Below are 22974 nucleotides of genomic sequence, written 5' to 3'. Positions count from 1 at the left end.
GCATGGTGGTGCATGCCTATAGTCCCAGCTACTTGGGGGCTAAGGCAGGAGAATCACTTGAACCCAGGAAGGTAGAGGTTGCAGTGAGCTGAGATTGCACCAACGCACTCCAGCCTGGGTGATAGAGTGAGACTCCATCTCAAAAACAAAAATCAAATTAAGAAATTTGTTTTGCCCTTTAGAGATAAATAAGCTAGGCCTTTTGGGCCCAAAAAGGAGGGTGCATTTCAAAACTGGCTGGCCAGAAAAATTAAGGATGTCATTTTAATAGGGGTTGTGGCAGTTCTATATACTACATATAGAGAACATGCTATTTTTAATTGTAATTGCAGTTTTAAAATTTGTTTTGTTTTTATTTTAATGAAAAGTGATCTGCTGCTTATTAGGTCTTTAGTATTGTGGTATTTTCAGGAATTATTTAATGTAGTTTGTCTTGAACTATGTGCATTTATGCACCCATATATTCTGTTTTCTGTGTAAAACTAGTCCATATTGTCATCATGTCTCTTGATGATTTTGTGTTTTACCATAGTTAGCTCATGTTCATTTACACAGCCATCTCTCCTGCTTCCTAGCTGTCTTCACTCTTCACACTGTGCGCGCGTGCGCGCGCGCGCGCACACACACACACACACACACACACACACGTTTTGTTGAGGAGTTAACCTGAAATCAGATAATTTTGGGAACTGTTTACCCAGGGATCCATTAAAATTGATGATTGCATGCCTGTAATCAGCTTTTGTTTGAGCCTTTAAATTTTGCTATTCTGTTATCCTTACTATATATGTTCCATTAGGTTTACTTTTTTTGTTCTTATTTTCTCCAGTTGCCTTCACCAGTAAGTGTATGATTAAGTTGAGATTTTCCATAAGCTGTAAAAGCATTATGACTCAGTAAAAAATCTTTTACTTTTCAAACGTTTGTTTTAGCTCCTCAGTTCATAAAAACGTTGCAGTTGTTTGAAATGTCCTAAGAAGATATATACATGTATTCAGAGGAATAATAGTACTCTCTCTTACATGTGCTGCAAAGGATGCCTTTGTGTTATTATTACATAAAAGTGTTCATAATGTCTAGAAGAACAGGGGAGCTTTTTGCTGTTGTTTGTTTTTTGGGTTTTTTTTTTTTTTTTTTTTTTTTTGAGATGGAGTCTCACCCTGTCACCCAGGCTGAAGTGCAGTGGCGCAATCTTGGCTTACTGCAACCTTCGCCTCCCAGGTTCGATTCTCCTGCCTCACCCTCCTATGTAGCTGGGATTACAGGCATATGCCACCTGGCTAATTTTTGTATTTTTAGTAGAAATGGGGTTTCACCATGTTGGCCAGGCTGGTCTCGAACTCCTGACCTCGTGATCCACTTGCCTCAGCCTCCCAAAGTGCTGGGATCACAGGCGTGAGCCACCACGCCTGGTTCTAGGAGCTTTTTAAAAAATTCTGTCTAAACATATCTTCAGTTTATTTTTGGAAGTATCAACATATATGTGATATATTTGATAGAAATTAAGTGAATGTATTTTTCTCATCTCCCATGGTTGATAATTTTGGAATTTATACAGTAATGGTGGGTAAATTTTACCTATTGCCTAAATACCAGAATAGTATACAAATTGCTTCTGTGAATAAGTGAGGAAATTAGTCAAAGTTGGCACTTCAGAATAGGTGAGATCACCTTAGTAACTTCCCTTGATCTTTCTTGTGCCTGTTCTTCTGCCATAATACAGCTGTGTACTCCGTTTTCAACCCCTACTGTTCCCCCACTCATACTGTAATATGTTTGGTCAAACAAGATGTCCCCTTCTCCCCAAGCACTCTACATTCCAAAATAATCATATTCCTTCTCTGTGCCCACCTCTAGATAGAAATTTCAGTTTCCTCACTGCAGTTTAGCTGTGAATGATTAGTAGTCATGCCTCTGCCTCTTTCACCTTTTAACCGAGAAACCTTTTCTTATATCTGCTGGATTTACTGTAAGAACAGGGAAAAAAAAAGAAGGAATGTTTATTGCTTTCACTCCTTTCTCTGCACTTAATCAGAGAAAATTAGGCAGATTGCTGATTTTGTTTTCACTGAAGTACTGTATATCCGTAAACTTTGAAGGACAAACAGACCAATCACAACCTATGTTCCCCTTCCTAATTGGCATTTGGCACAGTGGTAAATTTCAAAGCAAATACATTTCAATTAGTTATTGGCATATTTTTCAAGAACAGACATTGATGCAGCAGTTAGGAGTTTCTTATTATTAGAAATCAATTTTGTTTTAATGTATAAGACTTCCAAGGTCTTTGAAGTTAACTCAATCTCCGGCACATGGAGAAATCAAGCCGTATTTTCTGGACAGCTCCTAGAGCTGGCTTGGTAAATATAGGGCATCTCTAGTAGCAGTTCAATTATTGCGCATTTTAATATGAGAGATTTGAGAACTCAGATTTGTGTTTGATAATCTTGGTATTAGACCTCCTATTTTTAAAGACACAGTTAATATATAAGGTAAAATGATTGAACTTTGGGAATATTAAAATATGATCAAATTTGACACATTTAAAGGTATAAATTACCAAAAACGTTTGGTGGATAGTCCACGCTACTTTGCCTCTAGTTGTACCAAATTTTCTTACCATTAAAAGGACTGTGAATTGGAGAATCAAGAGGCACAAGAGCAAGATGGAAATGATGAACTAAAGGACTCTGAAGAATTTGGTGAAAATGAAGAAGAAAATGTGCATTCCAAGGAGTTACTCTCTGCAGAAGAAAACAAGAGAGCTCATGAATTAATAGAGGCAGAAGCAATAGAAGATATAGAAAAAGAGGACATCGAAAGTCAGGTCTTTAGCCAGTTTTTTTTAAAACATGACACAGATACATTAAGTTTTAAATAATAAAAAGTATTTTTTTTCCTAGTTCAATTTGGAAGTCTCAGAATTTTTAAAAGATGTGTTAATAAAGCTACTTATAAGTCATCTAAAACCCTACCACCTTAGGCAATCTTTTAAATTTTTGCTTATTTCACATAATATATATTTTTATATAATTGTTACACAGTAAGTTGCTATTTATTCTGTATTTTCATGTAACATATAATTCCATAATTTTACCATAATTTATTAGACTGATTTCTACATATCTAATAGATACTTCTTTAGTTTGACACATTTTAAGTTTTAAGGCTTTTTTCCTACTCCACGATGAATGAATGTATCAGTTTCATTCTGGCATTGCCAACATTACTTGGTGATATGCTTTTCTCCCCCTTCTGCTACCTTAGCAGGTATAAAAGGTTGCTTTAATTTACATTTCTTTGGTTATATCAAGGGTGGGGAACTACTTATGAAAGTTTAATTTTAAAGCAGATAATACTTCATTTATTATCTGCTTTCACTTACAGACTATTTGTCCTGCTTTAAAGTATGTTATTACATTTTAAGGAAGTCAGTGGGTTAAGGAGTCACTGCTGTTAGTATTCATAGTTAAAACACTTCCCTTCTACCTACCCTAATAAATGAGAGGCTCAAGAGAAATGTTTCTAATTTTCTAGCGACATGGCTAAATTTTTTTTTTGGCATAAGAAGTATAGTCTGAATATTAAGTACTGATTTAGTACCCATGGTATCATAGATATTATACAGAACACAAGGCAAATGATAAGCAGGTATAAGCATAAAAGCATTCTTATGTTACCCAGATATTTTGTAAAGCAAAGCTATTGTATACCCTTTTACTTAGGAAATTGAAGCTCAAGAAGGTGAAGATGATACCTTTCTAACAGCCCAAGTAAGTTTACATTTAGTCCTATGAATTCAGTGTTGTGGGTGGAAGGGCTTGGAAAAGGAATCTTATTTTGACTTCATAATTCTTTAATTTGAACTGTGTTAAATTTAATAATGAGTTATTTACATGACGTACACAAAGTGCTTAAAACTGTTGGCAGCTGAAATTTCTGTTGCCTGAAAGATAATTGGAGTTATCATGAGTTTCCCGTCATATTCAGAATTTTAGAAAAAAGGCCATCCTTTCTGTAAAACGTAACTCTGGTTACTAGTCTTTTGAGAAGTCTACATTCTTCTTGATTTTTTTCTTGTCACTTGGTATAAAATAAGCCATTTAAAAGTACTAATATCCTTTTCAAAGCTTTATTTAAAATTTTGTTAATGCTCCTATAATAAGCATAGTCTAAAAATGATTAAAAATTTCTAGAAATTTACTTGGTTTCTCTCTCTCTGTGTGTGTGTGTGTGTGTGTGTGTGTGTGTGTGTGTGTGTGTGTGTGTTGAAAATTACTGCACTTCAATGTGTAATAACATTTGTTGCTGCTATATATGATACACATAGTGTATGTTTTAAAGTGACTTAGATGCTATAAAAAGACATCTATAATTTCTGCATTAAAAAATTATCCTTTTTTCCCCTCATATCTGTAACTAAAGAACCCTTGCTTTTGTGTCCTCTTTATTTGTTTTTATTTTTAATCTTATAAAAACCAGAGACAGTTTGGTGGTTTTGATCCAAGTTGGTTTTAATCTGATAAATGAACGCATCACCCTTTGAAGGGAGTCAGTGCCTGTTGGCATGTATTAGCTCTAGAATTACCACAGTTATCCAAGTAGGAGAGGATTGTGTCCTCTTTAAATGGTGTACTTTCAAATAAACATATATAGGTTCCTTTGTTTACTAGATTCAGGAAAAATTGTGATCGTGTCAGTTATTTCCTCTGGGTAGTACTGCCTAGAAGCGAACTTGGGCTTGCGTTCATGGACTACTTAGTTGACTGCCTCTGCATGCTTTCTTTTCTGCAGCATTCTTTTTGCCTTTGAAATGCTGGTGAGCCACAAATGCTGCTGAGGCTATATATTGCCTCTCTGTGTGTTGCAGTGGAGGAGAAATTGCATTTTGGGGAGAAATGTTGCTAATCATTTGGAATATTCAAGAAGAAAATGTTAGGATGGTGAATGTCTGTGGGCCTACCCCTAAGTACATTGATTTCCTAGTGATAAAGAATGTATAAGGGGCCGGGTGCGTTTGCTAACACCTGTAATCCCAGCACTTTGGGAGGCCAACGCAGGAGGATCACAAGGTCTGGAGTTCTAGACTAGCCTGGCCAGTATGGTGAAACCCCATCTCTACTAAAAATATAAAAAATTAGCCCGGCATGGTGGTAGTTGCCTGTAGTCCCAGCTAGTCGCGACTGAGGCAGGTGAATCATTTGAACCTGGAAGGCTGAGGTTGCACTGAGACAAGATCAAGCTACTGCACTCTAGCCTAGGCAACAGAGCAAGACTCCCATCTCAAAAACGAAGAATCTTGAGGAAGATTAACTCTCAGATTGAGGTAGTATCTTTTCTAGATTACTGATTTGCAAAAAGGGGAAGTTGAGGTGTTATTTGGCAGTTAGAAATTAGCTTACATCAAGGACCACTCCTAGTTGTGCATGTTGTGATTTGTATGAAGGCATCATATCTAAGGATCTCCACTTAAATAAAAAACTTTATTAGAAACATTTATTTCATCTGTTTAAACAGATGAAAATAAAGTATCTAAAGGAAGACCAATTATGTATTTCTTATCAGGGAGCAAGATTTTGCCACATTGTATCAAAAGATGAGGTTACATTTTTAGAGAACTTTTCTTTAAAATAACCTTTTTCTGTTTCTAAATAATGTCTAGTGGAACATCTAGAAACATAAATGTGTCTATGTTCCATTATGATCTAATGTTTCTAAACATGCTTACTGAATGTATTACTTGTGCATTCAGGGATACTGCATAGTGTAACAATCACCTAGCTTCAGCTTCTTTCAATTATGGCCAGTCTTATTGTCCTCTATGCCTCTATTTACTTTCTCCCTTCTGCATTATTTTGAAGCAAATCCAAACATATTTCCCTTGAAAAATTTCAGTTTGTATCTCTAAAAGAGAACTCTTATTTTTTGCATTAGCACTCCTAAGATATAAATGTTAATATTATGAAATACACAGGATTCAAATGTTCAGTTTACTATAGGTTTTTTTTTCTCCCTATTATGTCTTGTTTAAATCCAGATACCAGTAAGATCTGTATATTGTGATTGATTGAAATGTTTTAGGTCTCTTTTAATCTTGAGGTTTTCCCTTCCATCTTTTTTCCTCTTACTATATTATTTGTGGAAAACATCAAGTTGTTTATCCCTTAGAGCAGGGGTTGGCAAAAACGGAATCTTTTGTAGTTTGCCAGTTGCTGCCGTAGAGCTTCCAAGGCCTAGATTTTGCTGATTGCATTCCTGTGGTGGTGTTCAACATATTCCTTTGTTTATTGTATTTTTTGTAAATTGGTTGTAGCATCTAGAGGCTTGCTGTCAGATTCAGCGTTAACACCCCACCCCAACACACACACAGCCACCTCATAGGTGTAGTACTGTAATCTTCTGTTTGGATGCACATAATATCTGGTTGTCTTTTTGTGATAGTACCAATCATTGATGATTCATACCCCATTAGGGGTTGCAAAGGGATGCTATTCTAATTCTATCATTTCTTCCTTGTTAGTTGGAATGTTTCCTCCCTTATTTACTATTTGGTTACCCAGTGGTATCATTTACATAGGAAAGCCAGGATATATGTTTGATTCTTTCCTTTTTATTTACCAATTTTCAGAATATTGAGCTGGTTAACTGGCTTCCAGAGAAGCCAGTTAGTTCTTAATTTTTCCTTTTTTCTCCTTTTAGATTCATTTTGAACTCATGGATTTGAATATATGTAATGTATTTTGGTCCATTGCAGTTATTATCCTTAATACTTAAATTGTTCCATATAGTGAGAGCCTCTTAAAGTTGGCTCTTGAGTCCTTTCAGCATGATCCCAGTAGACTTTGATTGATTCCGTGCTTGCTAGTATGTAAAGATGTGCCATTTCCTGCTCTATACCTATAATTAGACATTTCTTCCTTATAGTGGTAAGTGGTATTTCAAGAAAACAATCTAGGTGGTGGAGGTATTCACTGCTACTGAGTTGTTCATTGTTTCTAGGTCTTTTTGGTGTACAGTGCTAGAGAAAATGTTGTAGTTTTCTTTGTTTTTGCTTGTTTTTACTTTTAAGATCAAATACACTTTCAATTCATATGGTACTTCCAAGATAATCATTTCCCTTACCTCACGGTACACATACAACAACTTTAGAATGATAATATACCACCAGTGTAGTTACTGAAAGTAATTTAAGATTTTTTTAAGACATATTTTTCACCAGGATGTTCCCCTCTGGGGATGAACAAATCACTGTGTTTTAAATTTGTTCTATTCTGTATGGTTGTGTCACCACTGATACATGTCTAGGTTGACTTGTTTCATTTATTTTCAGTAGTTAGGTATTGCTTTTGAAAGTTTAGTCTGGGCCAGATGTGGTCACTCATACCTGTAATCACAGCACTTTGGAAGGTTGAGGTAGAAGGATTGCTTAAGGCCAGGGGCTCAAGATCAGCCTGGGCACCATAGCAACACCCTGTCTATACAAAAAACTTCAAAAATAGCTGGGCATGCTGGTCCATGTCTCTAGTCCCAGCTCCTTAGGAGGCTGAGCCAGGAAAATCACTTGACCCCAGGAGGTCAAGGCTGCAGTGAGCCAAGATTGTGTCACTATACTCCAATCTGGGCAATAGAGCAAGACCCTATCTCAGAAAAGTTAGAAAATTTAATCTGGCAGGATGCACTGGCTTGTGCCTATAATCCCAGTACTTGGGAAGCTGAGGCATTCAGATCACTTGAGCTCAAGAGTTCGAGACCAGCCTGGGCAACAAGGCAAACCCGTCTCTACAAAAAATACGGAAGTTATCTGGGCATGATGGTGCTCACCTGTGGTTCTAGCTACTCAGGAGGTAGCTTGAGGTGGGAGAATCGCTGCAGCTTGGGAGGTTGAAGCTGCAATGAGCTATGATTGTGCCACTGCACTCCATCATTGACAACAGAGCAAGACTCTGACTCAAAAAAAAAAAAGTATGTGTGTGTGTGTGTACACATATATGCAGCATATTTGTACAGGGATATGTCTATTTTAAGCCTGTCTCAGGCTTTGACTTAAAGCTTAAATCTTTAGGCATTAGCCGCTAAGCAGTTACACTAGGTAGACTTTGGTTCAGATTCTACTTCTATTAAGTAATTACAACATTGTGATTGTGGCACAGGTTATTAGTCAATTTCTGTGTCTATAAATGAATATTATAATTCTTAATGTAGGGATTAATCATAGATTCTGATGTAGTATATGCACAATTAGTGATCATTTGTAGTGTTTTACTAACTTGAACATACTGCTTACTTGAGAAATTTCTGGAGCTTTTTCTCTAAAATGTTCTTGTTTGCTAATGCTTTATTTTTATTTTTACTTTTTTGAGATAGGGTCTCACTCTGTTGCCCAGGCTGGGGTACAGTGATGTGATCTCCACTCATTGCTGCCTTGGCCTCCCGGGCTCAAGTGATCACTGCACCTCAGCCTCCCCGGTAGCTGAGACTACAGGTGTGCACCACAACACCCATCTAACTTTTGTATTTTTTGTAGAGATGGGGGTTCGCCTTGTTGCCCAATCTGGTCGTGAACTCCTGAGCTCAAGCATTCCACCCAACTCAGCCTCCCAAGTGTTTGGATTACAGTCATGAGCCACCATGCCTGGACTTAACTTTAATTCTTTAAAATTTACTCTAGTCACAAGAACCTCTTCTGTCTATGGTAACATCGTGTATCTTCCTTTTTTCTATTTGCCTTTACCCCTAATGTTTCACTAACCTCAAAAATCTTACTTTTTTTTTGTCACATGAAATCTATATACCTTTCACAGCCAGATTCACCTCTGTCTCCTCCACAAAGCTTTCTTTCATATCTCTCTTTTATTTAGTGCTTTACTATTCACAGACTATGTTTTACATCCATTACCTTACTCAATTCTTGATACTATCTTACATAGTTCACATGTGAACTCCATTTTATAGGTAAATTCATCTAGCTAGATGACATACCACGGAGTAAAACTGTTTCAGTGATAAAGACAGGGTAAATACCTAGGTGGCATGATGCCTAGTGTGATATTCTTTTCACTAAATAATTCCACGCTAGCAAATGTTTTCTGAGAGTTCTGTTGTACTTAATGCCAAAGTTAAGCCCTTCAGATACATAAAAATCAAGCAGTTAGTTCAGTCTTTCCAGCTAAAAACAGCAGTCTTAAAGTACATTTATTTAGTATGTATTTATTTGAATACATACTAAATTCAAATAAATGTGTATGTAATACATACACATTTATTTGAATGAATTTATTTAGTAAATTCATTCAACACATAGTTTTTGAATACTTAATGTGCCAGTGTTTTGCATATTGCCAGATAGGTAAGTAGTGGTTTAAAGTTATTTTGAAGGTTTGTTTTAAATATCAGTCTGAATACAGTGTTTACATTTCAAGTGAGGGGAAAGGAGGTCATTTTACTTAGCCTATACATGTACATATATCATAAGATAACCTATGGGAAGCAGTAGAATTGCATATGTAGTAAATACTTGGTTAACTGAAAATAAACCTTAGGTTTGTCTTTGTCTCTTATTAGTTATTGCTGCTCCTAGGATGAAATGAAAATAAATAAAGGAGCTTTATGTAAGTCCTTTAGCATTTGACTAAGGATTGCAGATCCTACTATGAAGAAATGAGTACTTACCTTACAGATATTTGATTCTTCTTCACATGTGAAGTATTCTTTTTCAGGACAAACTTGAATGGTTAATTTAAAAGGATGTTTTACATTTAATAAATAAATGCTTTACATTTACTTATTTGCTATATTCCTCATTTGGAAAAAAAAAACCTGTTTTTAGTGGGGGATATTGTTTTCATAAAGTCGCATATCATGTCTGTGCATATATATCTAAAGATGGGAAATTTCCCATTGTATTTCTTAGTTTGTTTCCTTATTGCAAATATTTTGTGCTTATTTAGGACTTACGGTTCGTGCTATGTTTGCTGCACATACTGCATAGTAAAATAAACAAGCATTTATATGGTTCATTTTTTCTACTTAACCCAAGTTGTTTCTGTACTTCACCCGCGTCGTAATTAGTTTTGTTTTCTAGAAGCTGGGTCAGGCCATTTCCCTAGTGACATTTAAGTGTATGTAATAACGTTTCTCTTTAAATTATGAAACCCTTCAGAAGAAATGCTGAATTACTAAGATAAATACCTAAAAATTCTGCAGCAAGTAAGACAAACCTTACTAGTTACTTTAGCAACTAGAAATAACATTATAATGGACAGGAACTACATTAGAACAAACTTTGTGTTTTACATCATAGTATTTTTAAAATTTTACTTTTTAAAATAGCCTATGATTTGGATATGTTTTTTTTTTTTTTTTTTTGAGACAGAGTTTCACTCTTGTTACCCAGGCTGGAGTGCAATGGCGCGATCTCGGCTCACCGCAACCTCCGCCTCCTGGGTTCAGGCAATTCTCCTGCCTCAGCCTCCTGAGTAGCTGGGATTACAGGCACGCACCACCATGCCCAGCTAATTTTTTGTAGTTTTAGTAGAGACGGGGTTTCACCATGTTGACCAGGATGGTCTCGATCTCTTGACCTCGTGATCCACCCGCCTCGGCCTCCCAAAGTGCTGGGATTACAGGCGTGAGCCACCGCGCCCGGCCTTTTTTTTTTTCTTGAAGCTTTCAGTATTGCATCTCTAAAATAATAACTTGGAAGTGGTATGCTCTTGGGATTCAAGGTAGATAAGGAGAGTCAAATTGCATTTTTTTAAAAAAAAATTTCTTTTATTTTTTCTAAAATAGAGACAGGGTTTTACTAGGTTGCGCAGGCTGGTTTTTAACTCTTGGACTCAAGCTAACTTCCTGCCTCAGCCTCCTAAACTGCTGACTTTACAGGCATGAGCTACCACGCCCGACCACATGTTGCATTCTTTAAGTTCATTTATTCTGCTTTAAAAAGCTCAGGTGTCTCAGTTTATTTACTCCCTCAAGAAAAATTACTAAACTAAAAGAGAGTTTGAAAGAAAAAGATTTATCCATAATTCAAGCATAACTCATTCTTCTCTTGCTGTCTCTGTCTACCATTCCACCCATGTTAAAGTGTTTTCCTTTGTTTTCTGAATATTGCAGATTGGACACAAAATGCTTAAAAATATATTGTAGTAAAACAATTTATTAAGACATTCTTAGAGACCAGACACAGTGGCTCACACCTGTAAACCCAGCACTTTGGGAGGCCGAGGCGAAAGGATCACTTGAGGCCAGGAGTTCAAGACTAGCCTGGCCAACATGAGGAAACTCCATCTCTACTAAAAATTACAAAAATTAGCCAGGTGTGATGGTGCATGCCTGTAATCCCAGCTACTGGGAAGACTGAGACATGAGAATCACTTGAACCCGGGAGGTGGAAGTTGCAGTGAGCCGAGATCGCGCCACTGCACTACAGCCTGGGTGATGGAGTAAGACTGTCTCAAAAACAAAAAAGAGAGAGATTCTTAGAGCACAGTGTAATGGACTTATTTAGTGATAGAATCTACACTGCTATCAATTGATGATTTACTAGTTCTAGACTATGTTACTTCTTATGGCTGAGTTTTTTAGTATTTTTAGTTTCTTTCATGTACTTTAGTTGTAAAATAATTGGTCATTCCCTAGTTGGCACACTTTAGGTTAGTCCATATATCATTTATTAATAAAATAATTTCGTAGAAATTATTATGGTTGGCTGGGCGTGGTGACTCATGCCTGCAATCCCAGCACTTTGGGAGGCAGGCCAAGGCAGGTGGATTGCCTGGGCTCAAGAGCTCGAGACCAGCCTGGGCAGCATGGTGAAACCCTATCTCTACCAAAAAATACCAAAACAATTAACCAGTTGTGGTGGCACACATCTGTGGTTCCAGCTACTCAGGAGGCTGAGGCGGGAGAATAAACCTGAGCCTGGGAGGTGATGGTTGCAGTGAGCCGAGATCACACCACTGCACTTCCAGCCTGGGTGACAGAGTGAAACCTGCTCTCTCTCTCTCTCTCACACACACACCACGTAGAGAAAGCAAGAAAAAGAGAGAGTGGAAAAAAGAAAGAACTTAGAAGGAGGACACACACACAGGAAGGAAGGGAGGAAGGGAGTGAGAGAGGGAAGGAAAGAAGGATGGGAAGGGAAGGGAAGGGAAAAAGGAAGGAAGGGAATTTAAATAGACAAATTATTCAAGTGCACTTTTCAGCACATTGTAAAATATTTGACATTTTTAAGAAGTGCATGCTTTTATATGAATCTAAAATTATATTATAAATATGCCGTTTAAAGTTCTACTTACGTTTCAGTTTTTGTTTTTTTTTTTAACTGAGAGGTTGTCATTCTGTAAAAGCAGTAATTCTCCGTGTCCTCTCTGTACCAGCAGCATTACTATCACCTGGAACCTTGTTAGAGATGCACATTCTTAAGCCTCACTCTAGACCTTCTGAATCAGAAAATCTGTTTTATTTTCCAAGCCCTCCAGGGGTTGTAATGCATGCTCAAGTTTGAGAACCACTGCTCTAAGGCTTTGTATGTGGTAATTTCACAAGTTTTACATCACCTGACTTTAAACAACATACTTCTGCTTAGTTTTTCTTTTAAAAGTTATTAAAGGCCAGGCGAGGTGGCTCACGCCTGTAATCCCAACACTTTGGGAGACTGAGGTGGGTGGATCACCTGAGGTCAGGAGTTCGAGACCAGCCTAGCCAATATCCATCTCCACAAAAATACAGAAATTAGCCAGGCGTGGTGGTGGGTGCCTGTAATCCCAGTTCCTTGGGAGGCTGAGGCAGGAGAATTGCTTGAACCCAGGAGGCAGAAGTGGCAGGGAGACGAGATTGTGCCATCGCACTCCAGCCTGGGTGACAGACCAAAACTCCATCTTAAAAAAAAAAATTATTAAAATACTTGGTAAGGCACAATGGCTTGCCCTGTAATCCCAGAACTTTGGAAGGCTGAGGTAGGAGGAACGCTTGAGCCCAGGAGTTCCAGACCAGCCTGGGTAACATAGCAAGACCTCACCTTCAATTAGGATTTTTTTTAAAATTAGTAGTCCCAGCTACTAATGAGGCTGAGACAGGAGGGTTGAGGCTACAGTGAGCTGTGATCATGCTGCTGCACTCTACCTGGATGACAGAGCAAGAATCTGTCTCAAAAACAAAAAAACAAAAACAAACTCTTAAGCCAATCTTAAGTGGTTTACGCCTGTAATCCCAGCTACTTGGGAGGATAAGGTGGGATAATCAGGTTGAGGCCAGAAGTTTGAGACCAGCCTGAGCATCAATAGCAAGACTCGTCTCTAAAAAATAAAATGATTCTTTAATTTTTTTACTTATTGAGATTATAATGCGTATTACTTTATTCTTTATAGTCTTGTATTTGGGAAAATGTTGGTTCCATGTTGGATGTTATTACTTCAGTGATTTTTGCAGTATTTGCTTGGTAGAGTAAATTAAGCCTCTCCCCTTATGACACTTCTATCTTTAAGCTAGCACATTCCTAATTTTAATTTTAATTTTAGTGAAACTGTCAAATATTTTAAAATTAAAATCATTTTTTCTTTTTTTAATCCTACTGCATTCTTAATTTATATAAGCAAAAATCATTGTTTTTTAATGTGTGGGTTACTTGTTTTGATTATCTATAGCACAAAGCCATTTTAAAATTGGCTTGTCCATCAGTATATGTGTGACAACTATGAACTTTTTTTTTTTTTTTTTGAGACAGGGTTTCACTCTGTCACCCAGGCTGGAGTGCAGTGGCGTGATATGAACTCATTTTTAACACATTAAAAGAATGAATAATTTGAAATTGACCTAGTAACTATTCTTCTAATGTCTAATATACTTAAAGGGGAGTGTTGTTTGTTTTGTTTATTACTGTGTCTTCAAGAACTTGAAAGTTATGTCTAAAGATTATACTCTCTGGTACTATTTTGAATAAAATACATCTTAGCTAAGAGTACCTGTGAACTGAGTGACATAAAATATGTCATCAGGTGAGTCTTCTTATTGACAGCTCTTCAATATGAGTAAGAATTGGGTTATACAAACTAGTTTTGAATACTGAAACTAATCTAGTTTTTTGTTGATCCACTCATTGATAGATATACCTCTTTTCTAAAATGTACCAAACTTTTACCACGTATATCTCTACATAGACTCTGGTTTTGATTGGAATAGCCTATTTATTTGTTAGCGTTAGGTATCCCTAAATAATATTATTAAATTATCCACCACTTTTAACTTGGCTGGTTTTGTACTATTACTAAAATATAGTTTTATGTGAATGCATTTTACATTTGATTATTCTTTGAATTTCAGGATGGTGAGGAAGAAGAAAATGAGAAAGGTATGTTTGATGCTAAATAGAGTTTAAAAATTGCTAACATTTAGAAAACAGCAAATTATGTGAAAATAAAGCATTCCTTTTTTGAAATCTTATTTTTGAAATTAGTTTATTTTCAGATTTATCTATTTAGTGAATTAAATTAGCATCTTGATTTTATTTTCCAATTGGTTTTAATTTTCTTTAGAAACTAAAGATACATTCCAACTTAATAGTACATATCAGTTACTGTAGTGGCTGTTTTTTATTTAACCCAATTTTAATTTTATTTTTAAAATTACTTCTGGTATACGGTAAGCTGATTAAATTCTTAAGACTGACACTGCAGTAACTCATATGTGCTTATTGGAGTCCTAGTTCATAACTCACAGTGAATTTTACAACTAGTCCTAAAAATGATGAATGATCAGGAGACTGACTTTGTGTTTGCTGCTTAGAGAAACTCATAACAGTCGTCTGACAATTTTGGTAGTTTAGACGAGCTATCTCATTCAATACAATTACAGGGGCAACAGTAGCAATATATGTGGTCAGTAGGAGGTTATGGAAGAGTCCTTGCACAGAAGTCAAAGGATCCTACATTGGACTAGAAAGGACATGAAGCAGGGTTAACCAAGGCAAATAAAAAGCCGAGAAGCAATGATGAAGTAAAGCTACTGACTGAAAATCTCACATGCCCGAAGCCTTTCTATTTTGGGGGAATGCAAGACATCTTTGAAAACAGTAATTGCAGACTGACTGGACAGGATGAAGACTGGAAATAACCAATTTCCTGAACATTACGGAGCAGGAACATCTTCGGAGCCTTCTGTACCAGTTTTCCATACGACTCTGGACTACTCAAGTGTTGAAGAGTGGAAAAGATGGAGCCCTGAAATACTTTGAAGACTGACTGATACCCTCAGACTGTGACCTTTCGAGAAGTCACCATGGGAGTTCTGAAGGTCACTAGGGTTCAATCCCAGGATAATTTGAACATTGAACAACAATCTGCACTTTTGTCACTGTCCCATGGAGGAACAAAATCTTCCATATGCCATTAACTTATAACCAGAAATGAAGAGCTGGTATCTTCAGGATGGAACCATTTTCTCACTATTGTTGTTTGGTGTTTGTATGTAGAAATCATTTTTTCCATGAAGAATAAGTGATCCTGGGTAAAGGATTGTTTATATTAGTTAATACCCTTGTGTTTTTTTTTCCTAACCTTCCATCAGTGCTAATAACTGGCTTTATATTTTCTAGGTCCTATTCTAGCTTATGAATATGAAATTGTTTAAACTTCTTGTTTTGCCATATTTATTCCTGTTAAATCCTCTTAGATATAGCAGGTTCTGGTGATGGTACACAAGAAGTATCTAAACCTCTTCCTTCAGAAGGGAGCCTAGCTGAGGCTGATCATACAGCTCATGAAGAGATGGAAGCTCATACGACTGTGAAAGAAGCTGAGGATGACAACATCTCGGTCACAATCCAGGCTGAAGATGCCATCACTCTGGATTTTGATGGTGATGACCTCCTAGAAACAGGTAAAAATGTGAAAATTACAGATTCTGAAGCAAGTAAGCCAAAAGATGGGCAGGACGCCATTGCACAGAGCCCGGAGAAGGAAAGCAAGGATTATGAGATGAATGCGAACCATAAAGATGGTAAGAAGGAAGACTGCGTGAAGGGTGACCCTGTCGAGAAGGAAGCCAGAGAAAGTTCTAAGAAAGCAGAATCTGGAGACAAAGAAAAGGATACTTTGAAGAAAGGGCCCTCGTCTACTGGGGCCTCTGGTCAAGCAAAGAGGTTTGTTTTTCTATGTCAGTTCTTTACGATACTGAATTCCAGCATTCAATAAGATCACTCTACATTAAGGGGGTGGCTTCAAGAACATGTACAGTAATTAGTGTCTTATGATCCTGCCTATAATATTTTTGACCGTCATAAGTTACTTTTAAAAATTTTCAAGATCTTCATAATAATGCAGTGTGTTCTACTGATTGCATTGTCGAATGTCAGCATATATTTGGTTTTTTTGTTGTTTTTTGTTTTTTGTTTTTCAAATTGACAATTTTTTTGTGTTTTATTTTTTAAAATCCTTGTGATGATGGTTAATGAACAACTATCAGTTCTAAGAACACAAAATGAAGTCAAGTCCCAGTCCTGAAATCTGGAGAAGATGGCCATATTTCCACTGAATAGAATTGTCAGAAAATCTAGATCTTCAGGCATCTTGGGGAAAATCAGTGCAAGAATCCTCAGGGAGTCATTTGTTCAAATAATCTAATCTAGGCCTTTGGAATTGTTAATTTGTATGAATAGCACTAGTTCGAAATATAGTGAATATCAAGCTGTTCGATTTTGGGTTTTTGTTTTTGTTTTCAATTTTCTTCTGGTGATTTGCCTCTTTAGCTCTTCAAAGGAATCTAAAGACAGCAAGACATCATCTAAAGATGACAAAGGTAAAGGATTTTTTTCCCCTATTTGTTTCAGTGTTGACTTTGCATATTTTCATTAAAAAGTAGTAGTTGTACAGTGTTTTCTTTGACATTTAGTCCTTAAAAATTTTATTGACAAACTAGAAACTTGAGATGGTCATTATATAAACTGTGGAATTACATAGATTACAGAAAAATGTGATTGATGCATTATTGTTTACTTACTTTGTAAACTGGTATTGGGTATGTTAAAAACCGATTGGCTAAGGGTCTGTGTTGAATATTGATAGATATTTACTTACATTATAATTTCAGAAGTATTTTATCTTTTGTTATTCATTTATAACTACTATATTTCATCACAACCTTTTCCTTATTCTGTCTTTAAATAATACTTGTATTTGTGAAGTCGTTTTCTTTTTTTTTTTTTTTTTTTTTTTTTTTTTTTTTTTTTTTTTTTTTTTTTTTTTTTTTTTTNTGTAAGTTTCAAGGTGCAATATTTAGTTGGTTTCTGGTATTGAGAAATCTTTGGTTACCTCATGCCCAGGAGCTATAGTTTCATCTTGTACATGTGCTGTGTTTACTTGAAAAATACTTATTTTCTACAAAAGCATTTTAAGGGAAAATAAAACACTCAGATACTTTAAAATACCTTCTAAGTGTGTAAAGAAGAATTATATGCATCCTCTATAGTTTATTTTAAATAGTTAGAAATTGTAAGGATGTGATTTATGAATTGGCTGGTCTTGCTTAAAAAATACCTTTTTTTCCTGTTAGTAAAAAAAAAAAGTTTTTGTGTAATGAGTAAAGTATCGGGGCCCAGATGTTACTGGTAACAAAAATGATACACAAACATTGAGTTAACGTTTCGTAAGATCCTTGATGAATGCCTTTCTTAAGAATAGAAAAGTATCAACCATTAATATTTAAAATATTTGAGCCAGGTATGTGTTGTCTTCTCTCCCTCTAAGGCTACACTGACTGTAGTTTCACAACTGTTAACACATGTAATTTTTTAAAACATCTAAAATTTTTACTCTTTCATAATATGAAGTATAGAAATTATTCCTTTTAATTGCTTGTATACTGTTTCTTTTAAAGTTAGTAAAAATTGTTTTCCAAATAAAGTCAAGTGAATGAAAATTTCCCGTTTATTACAGCACATTTAAAGAAAAGGGTGACTGGCTAGGCCTGTATCCTAAGATATGGCCTCTATACGTATGAAGCCATAATTTGTGTGTGACATAGTATAGAAATAAAAATTTACCTATTCTAAAGGATTTTGAGATCTCTGATCTTAATCTTGTAGTTGTTTTGTTTTAGAAGATTGTTCCTTATTGAATCTAGAGTTGTCCAGCTGCATGTAATTCCCATTTTGTTTTACCTGTTCTCTAATCGGGAATGAAGATGTACCAGCTGGTTAGTTTTTGTTATTAACCATATAAGTTATTGTAAAATGTATACCTTGCTCTGACTTTTTTCTTCTTTCACTTCAATTTCTCATGATCTAAAGCCCACAGCAGATGTGGCAATTAAGCAGTCTGTTCATTCCTAAATGACTGCTTCCTAGTTGCCTCTATTCAATGCAGTGGTAGAGTATAAATTATTAAAACTGAGCAGCAAAAATTCGAGACATATATTTGATTTTTTACCCTCTTAAACTTGAACTCATACAATAGGAAATGTACATATATTCAGATTTTTTTCATCACTACTTACGTTGTCTGTTGTTTGATTTCATTAATAGTAAACTCTCAGGATTTTGATACAGTAATGTCATACTATCAGAATTATAGTTTTGAAAGAACATGGCCCTTAGAATTTTGTATAAAAGTTCTGATTGAGGTATTTAAAAATCTGATATTAAATCTATTCTAGGAAGTACAAGTAGTACTAGTGGTAGCAGTGGAAGCTCAACTAAAAATATCTGGGTTAGTGGACTTTCATCCAATACCAAAGCTGCTGATTTGAAGAACCTCTTTGGCAAATATGGAAAGGTACATTCTTTCTACCTTTTTATCCGTCTTTCTAGTATCTGCATTTGAAATGAGGATTGTATTCTAAATAGTATTACATAAATATCTTCTAATTTATTGTATTTCTTAGGACTGTTAATAGACATAATTACTGAGTTCTGTGGGAATGGTAGATGAGAGTTAGGGAATAAATAGTGTGTCATCATTTAATCTATCTCTCTCCGGGATCTTTGTATTCCAACCTTAAACCTATTTAAGCCAAGAACCAAGTTTATTCGTCGTGATACTTTTTAGCAAGTAGCATGGGATCTAACACATTGCTGAGCCTGATTTGGACATCTTGAAAATATATTAATATTTAGACTATTATTAGGCAATAGGATATATAATTCATGGGGGGTTGGGAGGAGCCAGATATGATCTTCATTATAGACTTCTAGTCCAGGCCAGGCGGGTGGATCACGAGGTCAGGAGTTCAAGACCAGCCTTGCCAACATGTTGAAACCCTATCTCTACTAAAAATACAAAAATTAGCTGGGCGTAGTGGTGCAGGCCTGTAATCTCACCTTCTCTGGAGGCTGAGGCACGAGAATCACTTGAACCCAGGAGGTGGGGGCTGCAGTGAGCCAAGACCGTGCCACTGCACTCCAGCCTGGCAACACACGAGACACCATCTCAAAAAAAAAAAAAAAAAGATTTAATGTAAAACTGGCTATAGATGGATAGATACTTTTAAACTATATATAAACATATATTGATTTATATATTAAAACTTAATAAAACATATTAACTATATATATGAACTTTTTTTTTTCCTTTTGAGATGCAGTGTCACTCTGCCACCCAGGCTGGAATGCAGCAGTGCAGTCTAGGCTCACTGCGACCTCTGCCTCCCATGGTCAAGTGATTGTCATGCCTTAGCCTCCCTAGTAGCTGGGATTACAGGCATAAGCAACTGCACCTGGCTAATTTTTGTATTTTTAGTAGAGACGAGTTTTCACTATGTTGGCCAGGCTGGTCTCAAAACTCCTGGCTTCAGGTAATCCACCCATGTCAGCCTCCCAAAGTGCTGGGATTCTAGGTGTGAGCCACCGTGCCAAACCTACATATACACACACACACACATATATAAACTTAATCAGAAGTTGTTGTAAGTGCTGTGAAGGAAAAGTATACAGGTGTTACAAAGGGGAGGCTTTACTGTGATTAGTTCATCAGGAAAAGTTTCTCTGGCAGTTAAAGGGAGACCTAAAGGAAGAGGAGTAGTAGTCAAAGAATACTCAATAACGAATGCTTTGAATTGTGAGCTGTGTCCCTGAGGGCACTCAATACTGTCTACTTACATGGTAATTTTTCATATACATCGTAGTTAATGTACTCCATAGTTAATGTAGTCCAGTTCTGTGAGGTCAGGGACCTTATTTACTGTACTTCATGTGCACATGATAGGCTTTCAAATATTGAAATTACTGAATTAATAACCACTATTGGTCCAAAACCTGTTCTTTTGATTTTAGGAGGGTTTTTTTTCTGACTTTAATTAGTGAGTTGCCTGAGAGTAAAGGAAGTTCTTATAGGTGTTACATATAGAACAATGAGAATTGTAGTCCCATGATAGGCTGTGTTATATTTTTTTGTTCTATTTTTAATAATGTATTGTTAGAAATGTGAAAACAGTATTTTAATGCTGGTATTTATTAGTAGTAAAACTATATGAGGATATCATATACTTGGTAAGAAGATCTGTGGATTTTAAAATTAAATGGCTCTGGGGCAGATCAGCCCTTCCTAGGGTTGAGGTAAAAGTTGATTGGTTGTAGCCACCATAAGACTCCTTATTTCCGTTTATTTCTTCCCAGCTTTATTTCTTTACTTCTCTGTTTAGCGCTGGATTGTTCCCTCTTGCTTTTCTTCTCACTCATCCATCCCTGCCTTGTCTCTTTAACTGTCCATCTTACAGATTTGAAATTACTTGTCACTTTCATAGAATACACATTTTAAAAGCACATAGATGGAAAGTGTTGTCTTTCAAGCTTTAGGGTGTTTTTCGGAGGGTGCATTTTTAAGTCTGCTTTTTTTTTTAATATGTGATTGATTACTCATTATAGACAAGTGTTAATACTCATCAATAAAATACTAGAAACTTATTTTTTCTCTAAAGATATTCAGGGTGTGCCTATGATAAGGATATTTTGATTCAAATCCAACTTATTTGCTTTTATTAATTGTGCCATCAAGTCATTGATGAGATTGTGTTTTGGCTACATATTTGAGGGGAGAAAATAAAACATAAAAAGAAGGTTAAATTGCTTTTTGGCACTTTAAATTGTTCCCCTGAATATTTATTAAGTAAGGTAGACGGTGATCACAGGAATATGAAACAGGCTGGTCATGGTGGTATATGTCTGCAATCCCAGCTGCTTGGGAGACTGAGGGAGGGGAATCGCTTGAACCTGGAAGACTTAGGTTGCAGTGAGCCGAGATCGCACCACTGCACTCTAGTCTGGGTGACAGCAGGACTCCATCTCAAAAAAAAATATATATATATGAAACAGAGTAAGATATACCCTGAATTTTTCCTTGAGGTTGGCAGTTTTAAATTTCAACTCAATCTAAGTAGTTTTATAGTTTTGGTTGTAAAGTTTTGCATATTTAGAAGTATGTGTAGTTGTAACATTATAAAACTTTGTAAACTACAGTCTCATTTTATAGGTTCTGAGTGCAAAAGTAGTTACAAATGCTCGAAGTCCTGGGGCAAAATGCTATGGCATTGTAACTATGTCTTCAAGCACAGAGGTGTCCAGGTGTATTGCACATCTTCATCGCACTGAGCTGCATGGACAGCTGATTTCTGTTGAAAAAGTAAGCTTACCTATTTATCAAAGCAAGGTTAATTGGATGGCTAATTCTCAACTCAAGTTGTTAACACTAGCAGAGAATAGAATTAGCAATTGTTTTTAATTTTTATTTATTTGTAGTTTTTTACTTTCCTTATAATTTTCTGTGTTTTCCCAATTTTCTGCCATTAGCACACTTGTTATAATCATAAAAATGTAATCTTACGTATAAATGGTTCTTCTGGTTCGAACCTTTCAGGTAAAAGGTGATCCCTCTAAGAAAGAAATGAAGAAAGAAAATGATGAAAAGAGTAGTTCAAGAAGTTCTGGAGATAAAAAAAATATGAGTGATAGAAGTAGCAAGTAAGGATTTATTATTTTTATTTATTTGATAAGCAGATAGACTTTTTTGTTACATTATGAAGTACTCATTCTGTTTTTTTGTCTGGGGTGGTATGGTCAGGACACAAGCCTCTATCAAAAAAGAAGAGAAAAGATCATCTGAGAAATCTGAAAAAAAAGAAAGCAAGGATACTAAGAAAATAGATGGTAAAGATGAGAAGAATGATAATGGAGCAAGTGGTCAAACATCAGAATCGATTAAAAAAAGTGAAGAAAAGAAGCGAATAAGTATGCTATACATCTTTTCAATCCCTTTCTAATGCATTCTGCTGCTCAGTTTTTACAGTGGAAGGGAAAACCTGAAATTATAATCCAGATACGTAAGCTTTGTTGTTAGATGTCATTGTGGTAGGAAAGGAAGTCTAGTAGGAGGAATGGCCTTCTTTTCTATTCTGGGAAAACAGAGTGTGTTCTTCCATCTAAGCTCTTTTAATATTCTCGGCTGACTTAAAATGGTCATTGATCAGTAGTATTGAGTTAGGATCTTTTGCTATCGCTGAAGGAATTTCTGTTAGCAGACTGAACTGTTTAAAAAACTCTTTGCATTTAAGTTCTTGTAGAATGAGTAGGTTTTTTATTTCCTGTATTGGTTTTTGACTCAGAATTTAGCATTTTTACCTACCTGTTTTATTTTTCAATGAAAATTTTTAGCCACTTATTTTGTATAATTTTTTCCCTTAGGTTCAAAGAGTCCAGGACATATGGTAATATTAGACCAAACTAAAGGAGATCATTGTAGACCATCAAGAAGAGGGAGATATGAGAAAGTAAGTCTCTGATCAGGATGGTTGTATGCTACTTAAGCTGTTTACAAAAGAAGATGATTGTTTTTTTTCCATAACATCTTTGTGTACTTGCATGCTAGCAAACCTAAGAAAAGAAAATGTTACTAGTCATTTGAACTTTTTAAATGACCTGCTAAACTTGTAAAAAAAAAAAAAAAAAAAAGCCTGTGCTGGGCGTGGTGGCTCACGCCTGTAATCCTAGCA

The 22974-nt window shown here is 35.9% G+C and overlaps 1 protein-coding gene across 7 annotated transcripts in view; it reads left to right on the top strand.

The window, feature by feature from the left end:
* SLTM (SAFB like transcription modulator) overlaps positions 1–22974 on the top strand; it is a 56599-nt gene that overhangs the window by 19741 nt on the left and 13884 nt on the right. For 2 of the 7 annotated variants that reach the window (XM_037739741.1, XM_017531897.2), the window contains exons 4-13: positions 2630–2827; positions 3726–3773; positions 14323–14350; positions 15670–16138; positions 16745–16794; positions 18649–18767; positions 21459–21608; positions 21843–21946; positions 22047–22213; positions 22667–22752. In XM_037739741.1, the coding sequence (XP_037595669.1) occupies positions 2630–2827; positions 3726–3773; positions 14323–14350; positions 15670–16138; positions 16745–16794; positions 18649–18767; positions 21459–21608; positions 21843–21946; positions 22047–22213; positions 22667–22752 (1419 nt within the window). The remainder of the gene's footprint in view (positions 1–2629; positions 2828–3725; positions 3774–14322; positions 14351–15669; positions 16139–16744; positions 16795–18648; positions 18768–21458; positions 21609–21842; positions 21947–22046; positions 22214–22666; positions 22753–22974) is intronic. The other 5 variants (XM_017531899.2, XM_037739744.1, XM_037739742.1 and 2 more) reach the window with 5 other exon arrangements.

Source organism: Cebus imitator, unplaced genomic scaffold (assembly GCF_001604975.1).
Source record: "Cebus imitator isolate Cc_AM_T3 unplaced genomic scaffold, Cebus_imitator-1.0 Scaffold74, whole genome shotgun sequence".
Taxonomy (NCBI): domain Eukaryota; kingdom Metazoa; phylum Chordata; class Mammalia; order Primates; family Cebidae; genus Cebus; species Cebus imitator.
This window is presented reverse-complemented; position numbering and strand designations above follow the sequence as displayed.